Source organism: Cebidichthys violaceus, unplaced genomic scaffold (assembly GCF_023349555.1).
Source record: "Cebidichthys violaceus isolate CVI_PGR_0920_01 unplaced genomic scaffold, fCebVio1.0.p SCAF_13, whole genome shotgun sequence".
Taxonomy (NCBI): domain Eukaryota; kingdom Metazoa; phylum Chordata; class Actinopteri; order Perciformes; family Stichaeidae; genus Cebidichthys; species Cebidichthys violaceus.
In genome coordinates, this window is record NW_027176296.1 from 14,391,794 (window position 1) to 14,411,602 (window position 19,809).

The 19,809-nt window shown below is 43.6% G+C and overlaps 1 protein-coding gene across 2 annotated transcripts in view; it reads right to left on the reverse strand.

The window, feature by feature from the left end:
• lpp (LIM domain containing preferred translocation partner in lipoma) overlaps window positions 1–19,809 on the reverse strand; it is a 138,796-nt gene that overhangs the window by 18,786 nt on the left and 100,201 nt on the right. For both annotated transcript variants that reach the window (XM_068707847.1, XM_068707848.1), the window contains 2 exons: window positions 18,289–18,385; window positions 2,643–2,812 (listed from right to left, as the gene is read on the reverse strand). In XM_068707847.1, coding sequence (XP_068563948.1) covers window positions 2,643–2,812; window positions 18,289–18,385 — 267 coding nt within the window. The remainder of the gene's footprint in view (window positions 1–2,642; window positions 2,813–18,288; window positions 18,386–19,809) is intronic.

Below are 19,809 nucleotides of genomic sequence, written 5' to 3' on the forward strand. Positions count from 1 at the left end.
AACTTTGTTATAGAAGTGCATTGTTGCACAAAATCGATGCAGCGCAGCCAGAGATGATTTCATTTTTAAGCCACGTGTTCTTCTTCCTCGTCAAACCTCGGTGCCTTCATTGCCCACAATGCAACTCGGCCGACCCTGAGCTGCCTGCCCACTTCTTTCCATCATTCACACAGCTCCCTCTGGGGACACTGAGGTCTTCATATGTTTGTGGCGGTGATAATGATTAGCTCACTAATGCTATTTATCCTGATTTTAGTGCAATATAAATACACTCTGTTGTTAGGCCATTCAAACGTATATTGTTGCTTTTTTTAAATAACAAAGATGACAGTCATAAAACTAATTAAACTCATTTCTTGTTAAACGCAGAACATGTTTTCATCCGAGGCGCTTCGGTTGCGTCCGGTTGCTATGACACGGATTATCCGCAGCAGTAAAAATGACGGCACGCGGTAGAGCTCTGGATGAAGGGAAGGCTGAAGCACGTCTGTGTGTGTTCATTTGTCCCGTAGGCTACGTGTTGACTGTGACGGTTGGACATTGTCCCGCCCCTCCTCCAAGGTGATTAGACGACGAAAAAGTGATGATGACGAGCGCTACTTGACACCTTTAAACAGACTTTGACGTGTAAAAATCGGAGGTTATCCTTTTATTAAGATATTTTCCTAACTGGCTTGATTTGTATCAGCAGACGCTCAGCCTCATATTTCTCAATGAAAACCAGAGTGAAAAAAACCATGACACAAAACGTTCCATTTGCATTGCACAGCCACTTCCCTCCTAAGCTTCCAGGAATGACCTTCACACTTACCCATGATCTTGCTGACATTAAGAAACTTCCACCCAATATTCTTAAGAAATCGAATGAGGGAAACAACTTCTGCAAAACTATTTTTCTTGCGGTTTTGCAGGATGATGCGTCTTTCCTGACAGTGTTGTGCAAGGAAATACTTTCATGTGTGTTGCTCAACAAACAGCGACAGCAGAATAGGTCACTGTCTTGTAAGACAGGATACAATAAGAGTCCTTCTGGGACATCTTACTGTCAGGCACTTATTCAGTCTACTCAACTTTTGACCAGAAGACTGATTAAGACAAGTTAAAATGAGACAGAACCTCTTGTGTTATGTAATCCATAAAGAGAATTAGTACCATGTTAGACTCTAACGTGATTTTAACACTCAGTAAATAACATTCAAACCATATCTGACTGCTTATCAGCTGTAACTCCAGATAGTTATGCATCAGCTCACTCAATGATGTGCGTGTGAAAACAATCTAATTATCATCTAATTCACCAAGGAAGAGATATCTGAAAATCCTCCATTACAAGAAGACAATGAACGCATCTCTGATATCATTGTTCAGGGGGGGAAAGTGACGTAGTGGGTAGCCAAGACAACTCTGACGCCATATTTATTCATCTCATAGCTGCTATTAACGTTCGGCTATGCTGTCACGTCAACAAAAGGCCTCAATAGTCTAAACCTGCAATGATTGGTCCCTTATGGGCAACAAAACAAGCTGTAAACACCACACTGATACATCATCAGGCTTCACTTGAGACTTGACTTTGGACTTTCCGGTCTTGACTTGGGATGTGACTCTGGACTTGCCGGCCTTGACTTGGGATGTGACTCTGGACTTTCCGGTCTTGACTTGGGATGTGACTCTGGACTTGCTGGTCTTGACTTGGGATGTGACTCGGGACTTGCCGGTCTTGACTTGGGATGTGACTCTGGACTTGCCGGTCTTGACTTGGGATGTGACTCGGGACTTGCCGGTCTTGACTTGGGATGTGACTCGGGACTTGTCGGTCTTGACTTGGGATGTGACTCGGGACTTGCCGGTCTTGACTTGGGATGTGACTCGGGACTTGCCGGTCTTGACTTGGGATGTGACTCTGGACTTGCCGGTCTTGACTTGGGATGTGACTCTGGACTTGCCGGTCTTGACTTGGGATGTGACTCGGGACTTGCCGGTCTTGACTTGGGATGTGACTCGGGACTTGCCGGTCTTGACTTGGGATGTGACTCGGGACTTGCCGGTCTTGACTTGGGATGTGACAAGGGACTTGTCGGTCTTGACTTGAAACTTAAGTTCCTGTCGTGACTTGGGACTTAATTTGTGAATTGCTTTTCTTGACTTGGGACTTGATTGAAAAGACTTGAGACTTGTGACTTGCAAAACAGAGACTTGGTCCCACCTCTGCTGCCAACACATTCAAAGAAGTTACATTTTGAATTCAAACACAAGACGCATCTTGTGAGTTCCATTATTTCCAGCATCTTCTCATGTCTACATACTTCGACCGTCTCTGAATTGTGTAACTCTAAGAAATCACTTTCAGGGGAAGATGAAAGACAGTTTCACTGGATGACCGAAAACAAAACAAAGCCAAAGAAACAGAAAAAGAGGAAATGAAGATGTGTGCGGTGAGAGGAGTTAGCATGCCGGGCTTTGATGAAACGAAATGTGGTTGCCTGGAGTAAAAATATCCATAAACATTCCAGGCACAGGGCGACCAACGTGACCACCCCTGATATCATAATGTGCCCACTTGAAAGATGGACACATAAGTAACCGCAGTGAGCCAAAAACTAGGTGGTGGGGCAGAGGAAAAAAAAAAAAAAGTGACTTACAATATAGCAAGGCTCACAGTACGCCTTCTTCTCCACAGCGTAGAAAGGCTTGCCGCGCAGCTTGGTGCTGCAGGTCATGCAGACGAAGCAGTCGACATGGAAGACCTGGTCCATGGCGGTGCAGCCGGTGCCTTCACCCACCACGTTCTCTCCGCAGCTGGCACAGCGCCCTGGGGAGAGGAAGAGGCGGGGAGGCTGAGAACAGATTCAGTGTGAATCCACAGATATTCAGAGGTCAGAGAACATTTCTTCGGTGAACCGGCGGTCGCGATCCACTCGCTGAAAACATCATCGAGATCAAACAAATTATCCAATCGTGTATACTGTAAAGAGTGGCAGATGCTCTGATCATAATAAACAGCCTGATAGGAGGCGTCCAACACAAAAGAAACGGGCTTTGCCGGAGATTTACTCTAAGTTTCACAACATTATGTCAAAATAATCCTTTCAATAGCAAAGATCACTTATCTATTATCCCGGAGACATCATAAATAGAGGAGAGCCTAACAACTAATGATTATTTCCATGATCATTTATTAAGTCGAGTACGAGGAGGAGCTGTTTGTGTGCTCACTCCTCTCCTGTAGACAATGTTAGGTGACTCAGAGTCGGAGCAATGGCTCCTGTTTGAATGTGATTCCATCGTAACAACAAGCCTGTGTGTCCACAAAGACACAAGGAGAGACGTTAACTAGGACTCTGAAGGCGTGTCTCGGTAAGAAACGTCCAATCAGAGAGCTTCTCATCCTATGATTTGCGCCGGTTAACAACTATGGTTTGTTACAAGTGCAGATCTAACGTTTTTGAATGTGCAGCAGCTCTGATTCGCCTCGTCTCCATATGGCTGAGGCTCATGGGTACTGTAGTATTTAGAGCCATCCGTCACGCCAAAGTGAAGTGATTAAAACCGGTGGCCATCACATTACCATTACAGAGGTCAAAGAAATCATAATTTTGATTAACATTTGGTAGATGTCGATAGTTTTGTAGAAAATGCTGATCACAAGTTCTGGAAGCTCTAGCTGGCATCCTCGAATGGCTCGTTTCCTCTGATCAACGGTTAAAAAAAAAAAAAAAAAATGAATAAAATTTCCAATTTAATAATGAGAAGACACATCCAGTCTTAACGTTTGAGAAGATGGAAATAGTCCGTGTTGAGCATTCAATAAGAGAGTTAGGGCCTAATTGATAATCAACATAGTTGCTGATTAATCATGTATTTCAGATCTAGAACTAGTTGAAGACATTGTAGCTACCTGCCTCCATTCACCCCTGTTCATTTCCGTCTGATAGCCGGCTCGGCTCACCAGCAGGATCCATAAGCCGGGCTGCTGCCCGTGCATCCACTGGCACCACCTCGCTCCAAAAAAAAAAAAAAAAAAAAAATGTGGCGCCATCCCTTTAAACGATGTCAGAAGTGCCTAATCTTCATTTCTATTTCAAGCGCAGGATAAGAAAGGATTAAATACTATAATTATGCCACATTAAAGAAACCAAACGCTTCGCCAAAGTGTGACATGGGCGACATCTATTTCAACAAAATCAAGGCCTTGAAGTGATAAAAAAAAAAAGAAAACTTTAGAAGTACAACGAAGTCTTTGTAAAAAGGAAGGGGGCACAAGTGAACTGATATTATTGCGCCAGAAAGAGCCTGATTGCATATTGCGGGACATGGCATTTGGATATCTTTAATTGAGTCGGAGATATCTTTAATTGAGTTTAAGATGTCCTCGACTCAATGCAAGTTATCTTCAACCCAATTAATAACACTGTCAATTTAATTACTGGTATCTTACAATAACAGGGTTTAAAAAGATATCTGAGAATGTTTTATTTTCGAACACATCTGAGGACAGATGCAATCTCTCAGAGGAAGCACGATACAGTATATTTAATTAATTCAAGTTCGGTTGTATGGGATCGGGGTTTTTTTGGGCTTCATCTAAAAGGCTGATTCGGAGCGATGATTGACACCCTGTATGTTCTGAACGGAGCAGTTCAAGCGTGTCACAGACAGAGGCGAGACACTAACCGGGGGGGTAGGGGGGGGGGGGGGGGGGGGGGGGGGAGATAGAGTATCTGATGCTCGCATTTAACACAGTTCCAACTCGCTGTTTTTCATATCGAGAAATTCAAACGGGGCGTCAAGCGGAAATCTGTCTCAGGTATCAGAGCAACTTTTGGAAGTGGTGTGTTGTTGAGATCAAATATCTGCTTGACTGCGAGGCCCGCTAATGGTGTTCATAATCCCAGATAACTCATTATCTTTTTTTTTTTTTTGCCTCGGTGGAGAGAGAAGTTGCTTATGGCGTGTTGCAACTTTTCCAGCAAGATTTCGGAAGAAATCCTCGTTGAAACGGCGGCATTTGTGCCGCTTATTGACTGGGGACACATTAGGGAAACAAAGGGGCTGACGGATTGCCGTTGAAGACGTTTAGCTGTTAACATTCTGAATTCTTATCACAGCAGCATTTTTTTTTTTTTGTACGTTCATTCGGCGACTGCTGTCATCTGCGACTTGCAGAAAAAAAGAAAAAAAAATTCCCGCTATTGGTTTTCATCTGCTCCCACGGCTCTATCCACACCTCAATTACGGCTGCGTTACCTACTGTACAGGGAGGCAGATTAAACAAACTAGTGAAGGCACGTCTCGGGGGGACATGTGGGTGTCAGCGGAATCACAAGCAGGGTAATCACTTCAGAGAGCCAGAGGGAAAGAGAAAGGGAGAGAGAGGGAGAGCGGGAGACAGAGAGGGAGCACGCCGAGCCTGTTAGTGGCTTCAGATCACAGGCCATCTTCAGTGAGTGGATGAGAATGCCAAACATGTCCCACGGGGGGGGCCCCCACTTTAAATAGCGAGGAAGGAAAACCTCTCGGAAATCCTTTTCCTTTTGGCAGTCTGTGATCGCGAGGGCCCTCAGGAGCTATTTGTGCGTGGCTGTGTGTACAGCGCGCACGCTTCTACCTCAAACACACACACACACACACACACACACACACACACACACACACACACACTGGGAGAAAAAAAACCCCTCTTTGCACCAGACATGCCACACATGTAGACGAGTATATACAAACAGATGCATGTATAGTGTATGCACAGACACGCATCAGCAGCCCACACACACGCGAGTTCACACGCGGCGGTTTACAGTCGGCCTCCAACGTTACTGTACGCTCTTCTTATTTCTCAATGTCGCTCAAAAGTTCATAACGAGAGCCTAAAGGCGCCGAGACGACGTGAATAGACCCGGATGTCACGTCAGACACGACGCTGCGATTCATCCGGAGCGTTTCTTTGATGACTCGATCGATCGTTCAGACTACAAAATGTCCATCAGAATTTCATATTATCTGAAACTTAAGCCAAAATAATAATGTACGGTATCCAGTTCAAGACACAGGCACAGGAAACCAGCAACAATCTCACAATAGAGAAGCTGGAACCGGTCGAGTCTCTGCTTCTGCCAAAATCTTTGCAGATTCATTTTCTGTCAATCAATTAAACGATTGATCGACAAATCCCTTCCGCTCTATACTGTTTGACAGGAAATGGATGATTAGATTCTTCCCAGGGCCCCGCCGCTGTGTCCCATCATGCCAAGCGGTTTTTTCCCCGAGTAGATGATGAGCTCCGATGGGGATACGGAGAACACAAAGTAAATGACAGTAAGTAATGCTGTGATTGGCCAAAGTTCAGACACTGCGTGGAATGTTTTCGGATTCATAATGACAAAAAAAGTGATGGATTGTAAAATAGTAACATAAACTAGGGCTGAGGCTAATCATCATATCTATTATCGAATGTTTTTATGGAAAGGAACAGGGGTGAAAAATGGCCGCCGCAAGTTCCCAGTCTTCATATGCTTGTATTGTCCGAGCCGCTCAGCCAACATTCACATTTCAGAATTTAAAACCAGAGAGCCTCTGCTTGCACTTATCAAAAAGTTGTGGAAAACTCTTATTCAAATTATCCACGAGCCCAAGGGAACGTCAGACTGACCGTCAGTCCAGAACACAAATATTGTATATTTCTACACTGGTAGAAAACTTAAGAAACTTGAGAATGTTCGGCATTTACACTTCACGAGTCACCGAAATGGTTAATCAACTCTCCAAATGGTCGTCAATTGGTTTTGTTGTCAATGAATAGCATTTTGTTGAAACGTATTCGAACGTCTTAACTGAAGGAATCGAGGTCTTTGATTCACCGACACGTTCGGCTCCGTTCTTCCTCGTCTATATCGTCTCTCATTGTGGGGCGACGACACGAATCCACAAAGTGTAAAAATGTAAAGCTTCCCTTTTGTTTCCTCTGACAGTCCCTCTGTATGATAACAGACAGCGGTGTTTTACAACGCCGCGCATCAATAATTTCACGCGGCTGCGTCGGAAGTGAGCATTTTCAATTTTGGCGACGCTACTTCAATTGGCTTCTTGAATAATACAGGACGGCAATTGAAGCAACGTCGCGTTTGTTCACCCCCCCCCCCCCCCCGTGGAGATGATCGCAAATACTTTCGAACTATTTCAGCTGGGCATAAAGGAATCATGAAAGGCCTCACCGCTCCCCAGCGTCCCTTCGCGATGGGGGAATGGAAGCGGAGTCTTAATATCGAAACTTCAAATAGTTCCTGTAGAACCAATGCAATGGTGACGGGGCGGGCGGGGGTTCATTTACACTTTACTCACTTTCTTTCCTTTTCATTCCTCAACCCTCAGAAGTGTCTCTTCTCTGTTACATCGAAAGTCAAAAGGACTGAAGAGAAAATCTTTTTCTTCTTTTCTCTCTCTTTTTTTTTTAAAGAAGCACATTCCCTGTGAGCTGCGGAGGCTTAGAATGGTTAGACAATTTAATTGGATAAAAGGAAAAGATTAAAGAGGCCCTGACTCTGTTCCATAAATAATTGATTTCTAATGTATTTGTAGTGGCAGTGAGACGCTGTTGTTTGGGAACGGGGGGATGTTGAGTGGCAGAACGCTTCAGATTTTCCCTCAGTCTTTGCCTTCTTTGTTTTTTCACGCCGGGATATTGAAGCGGCATGAAAGGCAGAGAGGGAGCACACTTGCAGCTCAATTTGATCTTACATCGTCAGAAATCAAAGATCGTGCATGTAAAGGAGGATCGCAAGGAACTTTTCTTTTTTTTTTTTTTGTGGGAGACCAAACTTTTTCGCACTATGTTACTAAAGAATACAATTCTGCTGGTGCAACCCTTGCAAACCCCAAAGGCAAAGCCGGCAAACTGTAGCTTTCTTATCCAAAACTAATAAAAGAACCACAAAATCCATTTTGGGACTTCAGCTAAAGTTCTTTTTTTTTTTTTTTTTGCTCTTGGATTTGAATATCTGATCGTAAAAAAACACAAAAGACACAATCAACTACTGCATGTGTTGTGTTTCAATACCAACAGTGCTAAAAGGAATGCATCAAAACTAATTATCTTGCTGTACTTTACATTGTACATTTTTTTAATCAGACTTTTCCTCCCACTAATGCTGCATTGATTTACTGTGACGCCTTTAAAATGATTGGCTGAGCAAAGGTACAAAGTTATGATGACTTCTTCACACTTCATTAAAGACGTAAACAATAGGTCGGCGGGTGGTTAACAGCGGGAAGTAATTCAGTCGAACACATTATAGGAGGGAAACCGCCGGCTACTGAGCCCCCCCCCCCCGAGGTTTATCTACTTTGTTGTTTCCGATTGCCCTCCGCGCAGCCCCGACAATGCTGTGGCCTTCAGTCGCCTTTCGTATGACAAGAGAAATAGCTGTCATCGCTGTATTTCAATCCCCCTTGCCTTTAATCTCATTCCCAATGTCAGCAAACAGCAATCTGCAGAGCTGCTGCTGCGGCGACGGTGGAGGACGGAGGATAGGCGAGCCTGTGCCACTAAGCATTACGGCTCGGCCTGTCAGGGCCCGCGGCGGCGGAGCGAGGGGGGGGGGGGGGGGGACAGAGTGTAGGTTACATGTTTTAGAAGCAGGTTGGCAAGAGCGACGTGGAGGGGTGCCGGGAAGCCAGAAGAGGGGGCTGGCACATGGGGTGGGTGAGAGAGTGAGAGAGAGGGAGAGTGAGAGAGGGTGGGGAGGCAGGGAACAGGTGAGAGGATGTGTGTGTATGTGTGTGTGTGTGTGTGTGTGTGTGTGTGTGTGTGTATGTGTGTGTGTGTGTGTGTGTGTGTGTGTGTGTGCAGCACAATATGTGGGCAGGTTCAAAGACGCCTGCGTGTTTGTGCACGCTGTTTATCCATGCGCACCCGCCTGCGTTGGCGTGCGTCGAGCGTGCCGCGTGTCTACTCGTTCCTGAGGTCAAACGCTCACTCACAAATGAAATCTAGCAACGTGAGCGCCCGGGAGCCTCAGCTGGGCTCGCACGGCAGCTGATCTTGCAAGCCTCAGTGGAGCTGTCTCAACGAGGCAGGATAGCAAGCGCCCGAGCCTGGCGGGGGGAGGGAGGGAGGGAGAGGGGAGGGGGGTGGTTCGGCGGGAGGGGGTTTGTGGTCACCTCACGTGAACCGCTGCCATAAAAAAAAACAAAAAAAAAACAGCGGGGCTTCTGTCACCGGGGAAAGAGGAGCCCCATGCTGGCACAATGCATCAGCTGAGAAACTAGAAAGCAGCGTTGTGAGGTCAGTGGCGGTGCCGGGACAATATAATGAGGGAACAGAAATGGCAACAAGAATCCATAAACTATGCTGAATTAAAAAAAAAAAAGGCTGTTCATGTTTTATGAGAACTGCCCTCGCCACTCAAAAACAGTAGCAAGATAAAACGAAGCATTGAAAACGCCATGTGGCCAATGACGAGCGAGATGATGACATAGCAAAAGCTTCTAAGATCTCATTCATAAAAGAACGGAATTATAGACGGTTTAAAGAGATGACATGGAGGGTTTGTAGAATTCCTGACAAATTTGTAGATTCAAATCAATTTACATAAGAAAAAAAAAAGAAGAAAGGGTCTTGGAAGTCAAATCCGCAGTCTCACACTGACACACATACGGCATCGCTCTTAAAAAAACACAGCTATGATGGATCATCCGTGGCCATTGTGTTGTATAATCTGGTCTTTTGCAGTCGTACATTATAATCCACTGTAGATGGCATAGTGATGCATGGGATTTAGACTAGTTGCCATGTCACCAGACTGCCTCATATGACCCCCCCCCCCCCCCCCCCCCCTCACCCCCTGCCCCTGGGTGGTCGCTGACCTCCTTCCAGCAGCATTATGCTCCTCTGTCTCATAGTGTAGCTGCAACATATAGACACGCATGAAGTGCAGCGCGGTGCAACAAAGAGGAAACACTTAGCTGCTGTGATTGGAGGAAATCCTCTCAAAGGCCCTTCAAGCAAAAATCGACTGTAATCACATTGGAGGTAAAGGATAATTATTTGATTGTTTTTTTTCGATTAATGTGTTGCAATAAAGTACATAAAGTGCACTTATTACTTTTTTCCCTCATTGTACATATTTTTTGTATTAAAACGGGACAGTGTGTAGGACTTAGTGTCATCTAGTGGTGAAGTAGCAGATTGCAACCTACTGAATACCCCTCCGCTCACCCCTCCCATTGTGAGCGTGTCAGGGCCCCCCAAAAAAGGCCATTTCTAACCCCAGTGTTTGGTTTGTCCGTTCTGGGCTACTGTAGAAACATGGCCGTGCAACATGGTGGACTCAGAGAAATTCAAGAGAAAGTGTTGTATCTGTCTGCAGAGGGGAATAACGCCACATTGTTTTAATGAAGGTGTCAGTCAATTCAAATTGCCACCGTGATCTGATTTCATGCTACATGTGCTGTTGTGCCGTTGTGCTTTGGAGAAAGCCATCCCTTTGTTTCGCCAGTTGAATGCTCTTAATGTGAAGCAGCTGCAGCAGGAAGTGTTGGGTTAGCTTGAGCATTAACTCAGACACAGCTGTATAGGAGAACAGTGAACAGTGAGGCTGACATCCGTGACGATAAACTAAAAACAGCAATGCTGGATTGCAGTCCTATGAATCACTTGGGCAAAGTCTTGCATAATAATAGCAATTTGAATTCAGGGCGGGAATGGCGGACTCCGCCACTTCTGATGAAAACTACTATATAGGGAGGTGATTAAAGAATGCAAATATATGGACAGGCTATTGCTGCCAAAATGCAGACCATTAATTGTATAAAAAACAAGGGTTTGAATTCATGAAAATCTTAAGAATTTACAACTTGAAAGACCTTTTTTAAAAAAACAACTTTAAAGTACTTTGTGCTGCATTTCATGGATGAAAATGTCTCTAAATTTAAACGCCTTATCCCATTGTGTCTGCGTGTTTACAAGAGCCTGACTTTAAAAGGTACACCTTCACGCACTAAACAGAAACAGTTAGCTGTAGTTGGGGGAGATGGTTGGCCAAAGGCATTCGAAGACTGTGGAGGTGGAGCGTGGTGGGGAAGCGGGGTGGGTGGGGGGGGGGCGTCTTTTTAAGCCAGCAGAAAGGTTTTACTCTGACACACATCCCACTTGTTATGACATGTAGAGGCACATCTAAAAGCAAACTCCTAAGAGGTTGCTGAGGGCGACCTCAGTAAAATGCAAATGAGTTCCACCAGAGCATCTTAGACAATGCACAAAGCTGTCTAAACTGGAAGCCTATTAATACATTAAGTTGCGATGCTCAGTTGGGTTATAAAGAAAACACGGGCGGCTCCGCCAGAGCGCACTGTGTGAACCCTAAACTTTTTTTCTGACCCAATTACCTTGGCTGATCCGCACCCGACTCCTCCGGCCTGTACTGTTGCTGGAGCTCCGCTGCCATTTGTATCTCTTCCAAGATTCCTCATGAACATTTCATGTGAGGTGTCTTATAAATTATGAGGGCTCCTCCAGCCGACATTATGAGGGGGGAAATGGCAAAGCCTGCTCTTTTTTTTCCTTCTTCTCCGGCTCTAATCATAAAAACAAAGGCCGGCTCAAACCAGGAGGAAGAGGCTTTCCCGACAGCTCGGCGTCCTGCGCGGAGTACAGTATGCCCAAATGAATCCCTCCGCCTATTTCCAACGACTACCTCTCTCTCTCTCTCTGCTGTCTGATGACAACATTACAAAAACATTTATGCCACGGCTCAAAAATCTCACTTGAAAATGGCATAAATATTGATTGGACATTAAAATTCCTTTAATTCGATACAGTGGAGTGCTGAAAGTCTGGGAATGGCATGAAGGAATTCTCAAGTTCGGTATTAAAGGGGAAATAAAAACAGATTCTCTGCGGCGGAATGTACTACACTGCATAAGTATCATCATCACTAATTGTAAATAATGCAAGGCATCTCATCCTTTCAATTATTCAGCTTTACGTCCTGGCTTTTTTTTTTTTTTTTTTGGTTGACAAGAAATGTAGCGGTGACAAAATATTGTAAGTTCCTCTGATGCACAAACGCCACGGCATGTGTACCGCGAGCTGAGTAGCTGTGTCTTATTAGATTTCCACAAACACAGTACACCTACGCACAACCTAAGTGGATTAAAGATGACGGATGATGACATTTGGAGAAAAGGCTCTTTCAGATTACTCAAATCTAATCTGGAACTCTAAATCAGGACTAATCAGTTGCTTTGCAAAGACGCTTCAATCACAGGAGGAATTTTCTGGCTTGCGAACAGAGTTTCTCGCAAGAAAAGCCCTTCTTTTATATAGGGAATCATTTTCAGGTTTTTTTTGGTGCTCGCATTTAGAGAACGGCTGCTTTTTAATGTGCCCGTTTCACCACAAAAAAAAAGAAGAAGAAGAAAAAAAGTCTTCGTCGGTGCAACTCGCAGTTGTTGTTAAAAAAAAAAAAAAAGCATGATGATGTTGCGTAACTTAGGCGCCGGAGCTCCGTTGAATCTGCTAAAAAAAAAAAGTTTCCTTGTGACATCACAGAGCCAGAGAGTAACAGTAATTTGATTCAATTAACCCCCCCTGGACCAATGGAAACTCAATGCAGCCGTTTCAGATAAGAGGCTCATCAAAGACGTTAGCAACCGCCGATAAAAAAACAAAAAACAAAATCTGGCGCTATAGGAAGACGGCCATCCAGTCCAGTGGCGCGCTAGAGATCGCAGCCTTACTTTGATTAATCTTGTTAATTACTAGCCGCAGGGTTTCAACAACTGCTAGCCCTTTTCCCCCCTGTACCCTACAACAAAATAAAGAAAAGATGAGGCTTGTGTGCCATTATATTCTTCGTAATTACAAAAGACTCAAGCTCTGGGACTGATTATCCCACAGCAATGGATACACAGTACATGACATGCCGGACTACAGTCAACTTTACCGTTACCGTGGCGGCTCTATGTACAGCACTCGGCGGGGGAGGACGGGGGCTCTGTGGACTTGCGGAACGGCATGTGTGCCTGTGCACGAAACCCTCTCCTAATGAGTCCCCGCGGTCACCTCAATCTCAGGCCCTCATCCCCTCTCTATCTTTCAGTGAAGTCAGCTGTCGCCTTGTTTAACCACACGATGACCCCCCCCCCCCCTCTCCACACTCCACTCCAGCAACAGCCAGCCGCTGTCAGCCGGGGACGCGCACGCTATCCCTAACTCGTTCTGGCTACCTCAGCTCACATATGACCCATTTCTCAACTCGCATGTCCTTGTTTTGTCGCCAGCCCTCAGCCACTCGGCCTTATAGTCGGTCGAACCGTGTGAATGGTATAGCAGAGGAGGTCAAGCCAGGACCACGTCGCGAAACACACCAACAAAAAAAAAAAAGAAATGAGGCCAGAGAGGCTTTGAGGGCCGTTCCTCTGTAAAAAATGACTGCACTTTGCTTTAAGCCAGCAGATCCGTTTGACCTATGTCTAATGTGGACCAATTAAGGTCTTTACATCAGCGCGCACCAACGTGAAGCCGAATATCCCTTAATTCCAGTTAAATACATGTCCCTGGAGCTATAATACACCTACACATGCTATCGTGGTGCGCTGTGCGATTATGTGCTGATATAAAGCCTGCTCCAGAGTCCTATTGAATGTATTGAGTGAGGTATCTAATGGGCATGGGAATTAATTCCAGGGCAAAGGGGATTAAAGGCTAGAGGAGAGAGCTGCAGAGGGAAGGCACTCGCTGGCAGCGGAGGTTACAGAGGGCGGAAAAACAGAAACAAAATATAAATGCACAGGAGCCGTCTCTTTTGAATCCTATTTCTGCAAAATAATATTGAAATTGGTATTTTGTTTAATCCTGGCATATATATATATATATATATATATATATATATATATATATATATATATATATATATATATATATATATTAAAAGGAGAACAAAATTAAATATCAAGTGCTTCAGGAAGAAAAAAATAGGAAAGAAATAGTGTAATAAATTTATTTTTTAAACGCTGGACAATCAAACAAGTTTTATCAAAATCAGGATGTTTCATCTGTCCAAAGCCTTTATCTCTTATTCTCATTATACCCCGAGCAGGAGTCGCGCCTCATCCTTTGATCGCACTGATATCGTTCTGAGACTCTACCTTGAGGACTGCTTCCCAGACTGCTAGATATGCGGCTGTGTCTACACTTGGAAATCAACAGATAAGAAGTACAGAGAATACTAGGTTAACCTTGTCTGCATCATACACACCTGCGCTGCACTCCATGGCCTCGAGCCATATCCCAAAAAACAATTGTTCTTGTGATGCAAAACTAACTTTGTGGGGCGGGCTAATCTAGGAAACCTTATTCCTAAATGTGGCATGGCTTCGTTTTTTGAAGCGAAACCAGTAGTTTAGGACCCATTTCTCCAAACTGTTTGTTTTTTCCTTTTAGTCTCACACAATGTCACAGTGAAAAGTGACTAATGAGATCATACTTCCTGCACTAATGTGCTCAGAACTGCTTCCTCTGAACCCTAAAAACCCGCCGGCAGGATCGAAAAGCATGTCTTTTTTAAACAATCGCCAAAACTACACCGTTTATCATAGCCAGAAGGTGTGAAACAAAACCGTCAGATTTTCATCTTTCTGACAGTCCTAGAACACATCATGTGGGATGAAAGCTTCCATCAGAAAACAAAACCAAATTGAAGCTTTAAAATGTGATATTTTATCAAAATCGCTTCATTCTACATGTTCAATTAAAAATTTGGGCCCAAATAAACCATTTAAATTATGCGCTGCTCAGCGCAACAGGGAAGCTATGATTGACTGAGACCAACAGTCAAGTGACAAACAGTTTCAGTGAAACTTCGACTGCATGCTTCAGGACACAGTGCATAGAGAGGGCAGAGGGGATGTAAGTAGAAGTTGTACAAATGTGAATAGTTCAATATATATTGCACGCGGAACATTCTTTTTTTTCCTCTTACATTGGAAACACTTGTGGTCACTTGTAAAAATGCTGAATATAAAGATTCCACAGTCAACTTGTGTATTTTAACTTTTTTATGATTTATGGATGGTAATGGTGTTATACTGCACAAAATACATGTTTGAGTTCTCTCTGCTTTTAGCCATGATTGAGCTGTTTCCATAGAGGTGCAGGACGTGGATAATGCAGTGAAAAATAAGGCCACAGGAGATAGAAAAATAAAGGCCTCAGTGTCTACCCCCGGTACATGACATTCAAATACATAAGCATATTACTACGATATGTGAAGCATAACAGGCACAAGGAAAAGAAACCTATCCCAATACTGTACTTATTGGACAACAGTGGTTTATAACCATTTCTCAATGTTCAACACTAGACATCTTGTAATTAAAAATACTGTTGATTAAGGGCAAATAAAAATGTATATTCTGACTATACTGCATGCTAACATGTGACTGGTTAGCTAAACAAGTGTAAACGCTGTAATGCAGCAAAGACACAGTGTCTAAACTTAAAGGCTCAGACAGGAATGTAAAAACTCCATTTAATTTATATAATTTGATGTATGTGAAGCTCTTAGTGACCAAGTGTTAGGTGAGCAGCTTTACTTCACTGATATTCCGATGCTAAGATTGGTCTTGCTAGCTAAAAAAGGTTTCTTAGTAGCAAGAAGAAAGCAGCCAAACTTAATGTAGTATTTTGCTTTCATTCCAAAATTCACTTAAAAATGTTCAATAAAGTTATTAGCGTACACAGATACAACCCTCCTTTCTAGCCCTCAGAGACGTAGCACCTAGCATCAAACAGAATGCTAGCCAGATGCTAAAACTAGCAAGCGCTAATAGGCCCGGTGTGAACAGCGAGCTGTCCTGCCCCATTACTCTTAAAATAATAAGCTTAAAGCTGCACAAAAAAAAATAAAAGGTGCCATCACAATAATGTCGATAATGTAGCCGAACAGTTGTATTAACGTCTGTATGTAGTCAACAACTGACTGTCAAATCAAATATAGAAAGTGCAATTGAATAATATCTCAACAATATTTATTGTTAGTTTTCAAATTGAACTGGATGAATTATAATTAATAATCAAATACATGAATTTAAATAAATTAAAATATGGACTGGATTAAATAATAAAATACATAACAGAGAGCTTTTAAAAATTGTGCATCTTAAAATAAAGTACTTAACTTTAGAAAGATGAACGGAATTGACCTACAGCTTCAAATTCAGTTCATTCAGGTGTGAAGTCGTGTCACACAAAAAAGCCACAATATTATAGTCTTATCTTCTAAACAGAGAAATTTGTGGGCAGGGACTTTATCTGTGGTTATTGAAACCACTTGTTTCAGCTCTATTCCTCTCAGTCATAAATAAGTCTATATAAGTAGTATAGCATGTTGAATAAAGTCATAAAAAAGTCATAGGATAGTACCTTGAAGAAAATTTGTAAAAAAGTCACAGTATAGAATGTCATAAAAACGTTATGGTATTGAACATCGTAAAAAGCCATAGTAGTAAAAATGCAAATTGGGTAATCATTTCTTCCAATCAGAGCAGTGAAACGTGCCACGCAAACAAAAAATTATTAATAGAAAGGCTTATTATTATTTGTCTTAATAACTATTAGCCACCAAATAATTCAGTTCAAAACAGTTTTAAGGTCTTAAATCCATCAATTGACATAATTCCCAAACTCAGGTGCAGGTGAGATTTGGGTGTGGCTATAGTTACCATACAGTACACGGGATGCAATATATTAGCATTTGAATATGAATTTACAAACACCGACAGCTTAACAATGTTAAAAGGAAAATTTGTGGAGTTACTTGCAACAGCTTAAACTTTTGTTGTGACTTGTTGCATGTATGATTTAAAATATCTGAAATCTGCAAAGCATTAGACACAATTTATTTTGTAATATACAGTGTTATTTCATTACTGCTAATGGGTCATAATGTGTGGAGTTAGAAATACATAAATAAAGAGAACTTTTGAAAGTGCTTGATTTGAGAAAAATTAATGAAAATGAAAAATGAAAGACTTTGGCTGGAGTTAACTTCACTTTTTTGTTCACATCATAACGGTCTCAGTCAACTTTATAATAAACAATCTCTACACATCTTAACATCTTGCTCTCCGAGTGTTTAGTCTCGTAGTGGCGTTTCACATCGGCGCTTTAAATAATGGCCACGGTATCTGAACATATGAGACAGAGTGATTTTGTAGCGCCAGCAGGAAGAATTAACTAATAAGAGTCAGTCCATTCTTTGTTAAAAGCTCTGTTTTCGAGGTCCACTTTTGTCTTTTTAGAGCACGCCATGTGACATTACTTCTCCCACTGCTCGCTCTCTCTCTCTCCCCCCGTCTCTCGACTCACGATGCATTTTGGAATAAACATATTCGATTGGCTGAGTAGCGTCACGTGTGAGGATTTACGACGCATGTAATTGGTCGGTGCGTTTCCTGGACTGCTGAACGAGTGCCGTAAAGGCTAGAAAAGCTGCGCAGGTTAAAATAGAAGCACTCCACCAAAATGTATAATTCTCTATTATCCATCAGTTATACGTCCGGGTCCAGATAGGACAGCGTCTGGGTCCGGATCCGGACCCGTGGTCCGCCTATTAGTGACCCCTGCCATAGAAGAACCATTTAAGAACCATTCTTTTTCCGTGTATAGGGGTAATCTTCTTCAAAAACATTTTTGATACTCGTTAAAATTCTCATTACATCCCGACAGCAATCAATAATTATAATAATAGTAATGATTGGACGGGCTACCTGCTATGTCTAACTACATACATACTTATTGCTCATCTTCCACAAGCTTGAAAGCTGTGAGTGCTAACAATAACCGTGTTTATTGTTTACATTCATAATCATCATTTTGGGTGGCGTGTCTTTGGAGGGAGGCCTGAAGGGACGGGCTGTCGGTGTTGCCGACTTGGCGATGTTCTTGCTAGATTTAGCAACTGTCGGAGCTAGCGCTACTAGCTAATGTCATGGTTGGGCTCTTTGGTTGAAAGATTTTTAAAATGTAGCATACCGTTGCTACTTTCTCAAGATTACCAACCCTAGCGTTAACCATTTGCATTAGGGTTTAAACCGCCACAGGTTGTTATGATGACAGACTTTTTGACTTGTCCTACTCGGAAAAGCACAGTTGTTACCCGTTCTATTCAGGTGAGTTCAGTGATTGTTAACGGCCATTTCATTATTTATGCCTGCTGTGAAAAAGGCTAAAGCTAACCAAGTGTGTGTGTGTGTGTGTGTGTGTGTGTGTGTGTGAGCCATCTTTCTTACCAAAATATTCCTCGGACGGCGGGTTGTCCATGTCAAACAGCATCTTCTTGGTCAGGCGCTCCAGCTCGTCCTCCGGGTGGGCCATGTGAGCGCCGCCCTGAGAACCGGGGAGAAGAACACAGTTGAGATTCACGAAAGCCGACCGAGGTAATGAAGAACATGTCGGCGGTTCTTTGCATTCGTTTCCATCTTGCCGATGAATGTCACCTGTGACGAATGCTGCTTTAAATGCAGAGCAAAATAGTAAGGGAAAAAAAAGTGCAGGGATGCATTGCTTAACAAAATACGTCCAGGTTCAACTTAAAGATTCAGAGAGAAATATAAAACCCTGACTTCAATAAATCAGGACGAAGCACTCTCTCAAGGTCAAACAAAACACATTCACTGTAATTAAAATGCAGCGGATGGTCTGCAGTCTGCCTTCCCCCCTCTGAGATATCTGACCCTGGCTCAGGCCCCAGCGGTGTGCAGCCCAGAAGGTTGTGCATATCCTTCTGTGGAATACAAGCATGTGGGGGGAAAAAAAACGGTGACCCTGACTAATCCTTGTATTTGGGGAAAATAATGATAACAGAAGGAAAAAAACGGGAGGCAAAGCTACTTTTTAAGTCGTGCACATCGGGGGCGATGGGTCAGGAGATAGTTCCTCACTCGCACTCGGCGCACAAAAGACTTTAAGGTGTGAGCCGCGTCGCGGCCTAATCTTTGAGAGACTTCAGAAGGAGGACGTAACTCTCTGAAGATGCCGCTCGCTTCCTTTTTGCTCGTGAGCCTGCCCTCCGCTCTCATCACGCGACATCCGCCCGCTGTGTGTCTGCGCGGGGCTGACGCGTTGCGCCTGACATTTCCTGCCAATCATCTTCCCCCCCCCCCCCCCCCCCGGATCACGCCGCAACCCCGTCACAGGTGTGTGTCCTTTGCGGACGCCCCGGAGGCCTGACCTTGACTCTCTTCGTGCTGCGCGGCTTTTTTTCCCCCCAAAAACGGTGGCGCTCCGGCGACCTTCCCTAGATCTGGACGCCGGCTGGATCTTTACAGTAGATTTGATTTTCAATATTGTAACGCGGGCCGAGATCTGAGCTGACCTTTCGCGGCGTTCCTAATTGTGACATCTGGGAGCTGGGTGGATGCTAGCGACCGGTGCGGGTTTTGTACTAATGTATTCACGGTTTACTGTGTCACATAAAGGAATCAGATCCGTCAATAGGAGATTGAGTGGAGACATGTTTTTGTACTCGGAATGAAAGAGTAATTACAGGTTGTGTCTTCTGGTGTTATTGACGACTGGATTTGTATGCACCTAATTGTCATTAAATTGACTCATTGTATGTGTCAGTCAGTTTCAAGTGTCACTTCAACAATAAATTAAAGTGGCGTTAAGTTAATGTCTGTTAAGTCAGCATCGCCAAAGGCGGTAAGGAAGCATTGCTGTGTTTATGCACTTTTCAGTATTACGAACTGGGTGTCTGTGGCAACATTCACAGGAATCCATTGTGTACCGACAGCTAAAAAGGAGACGAG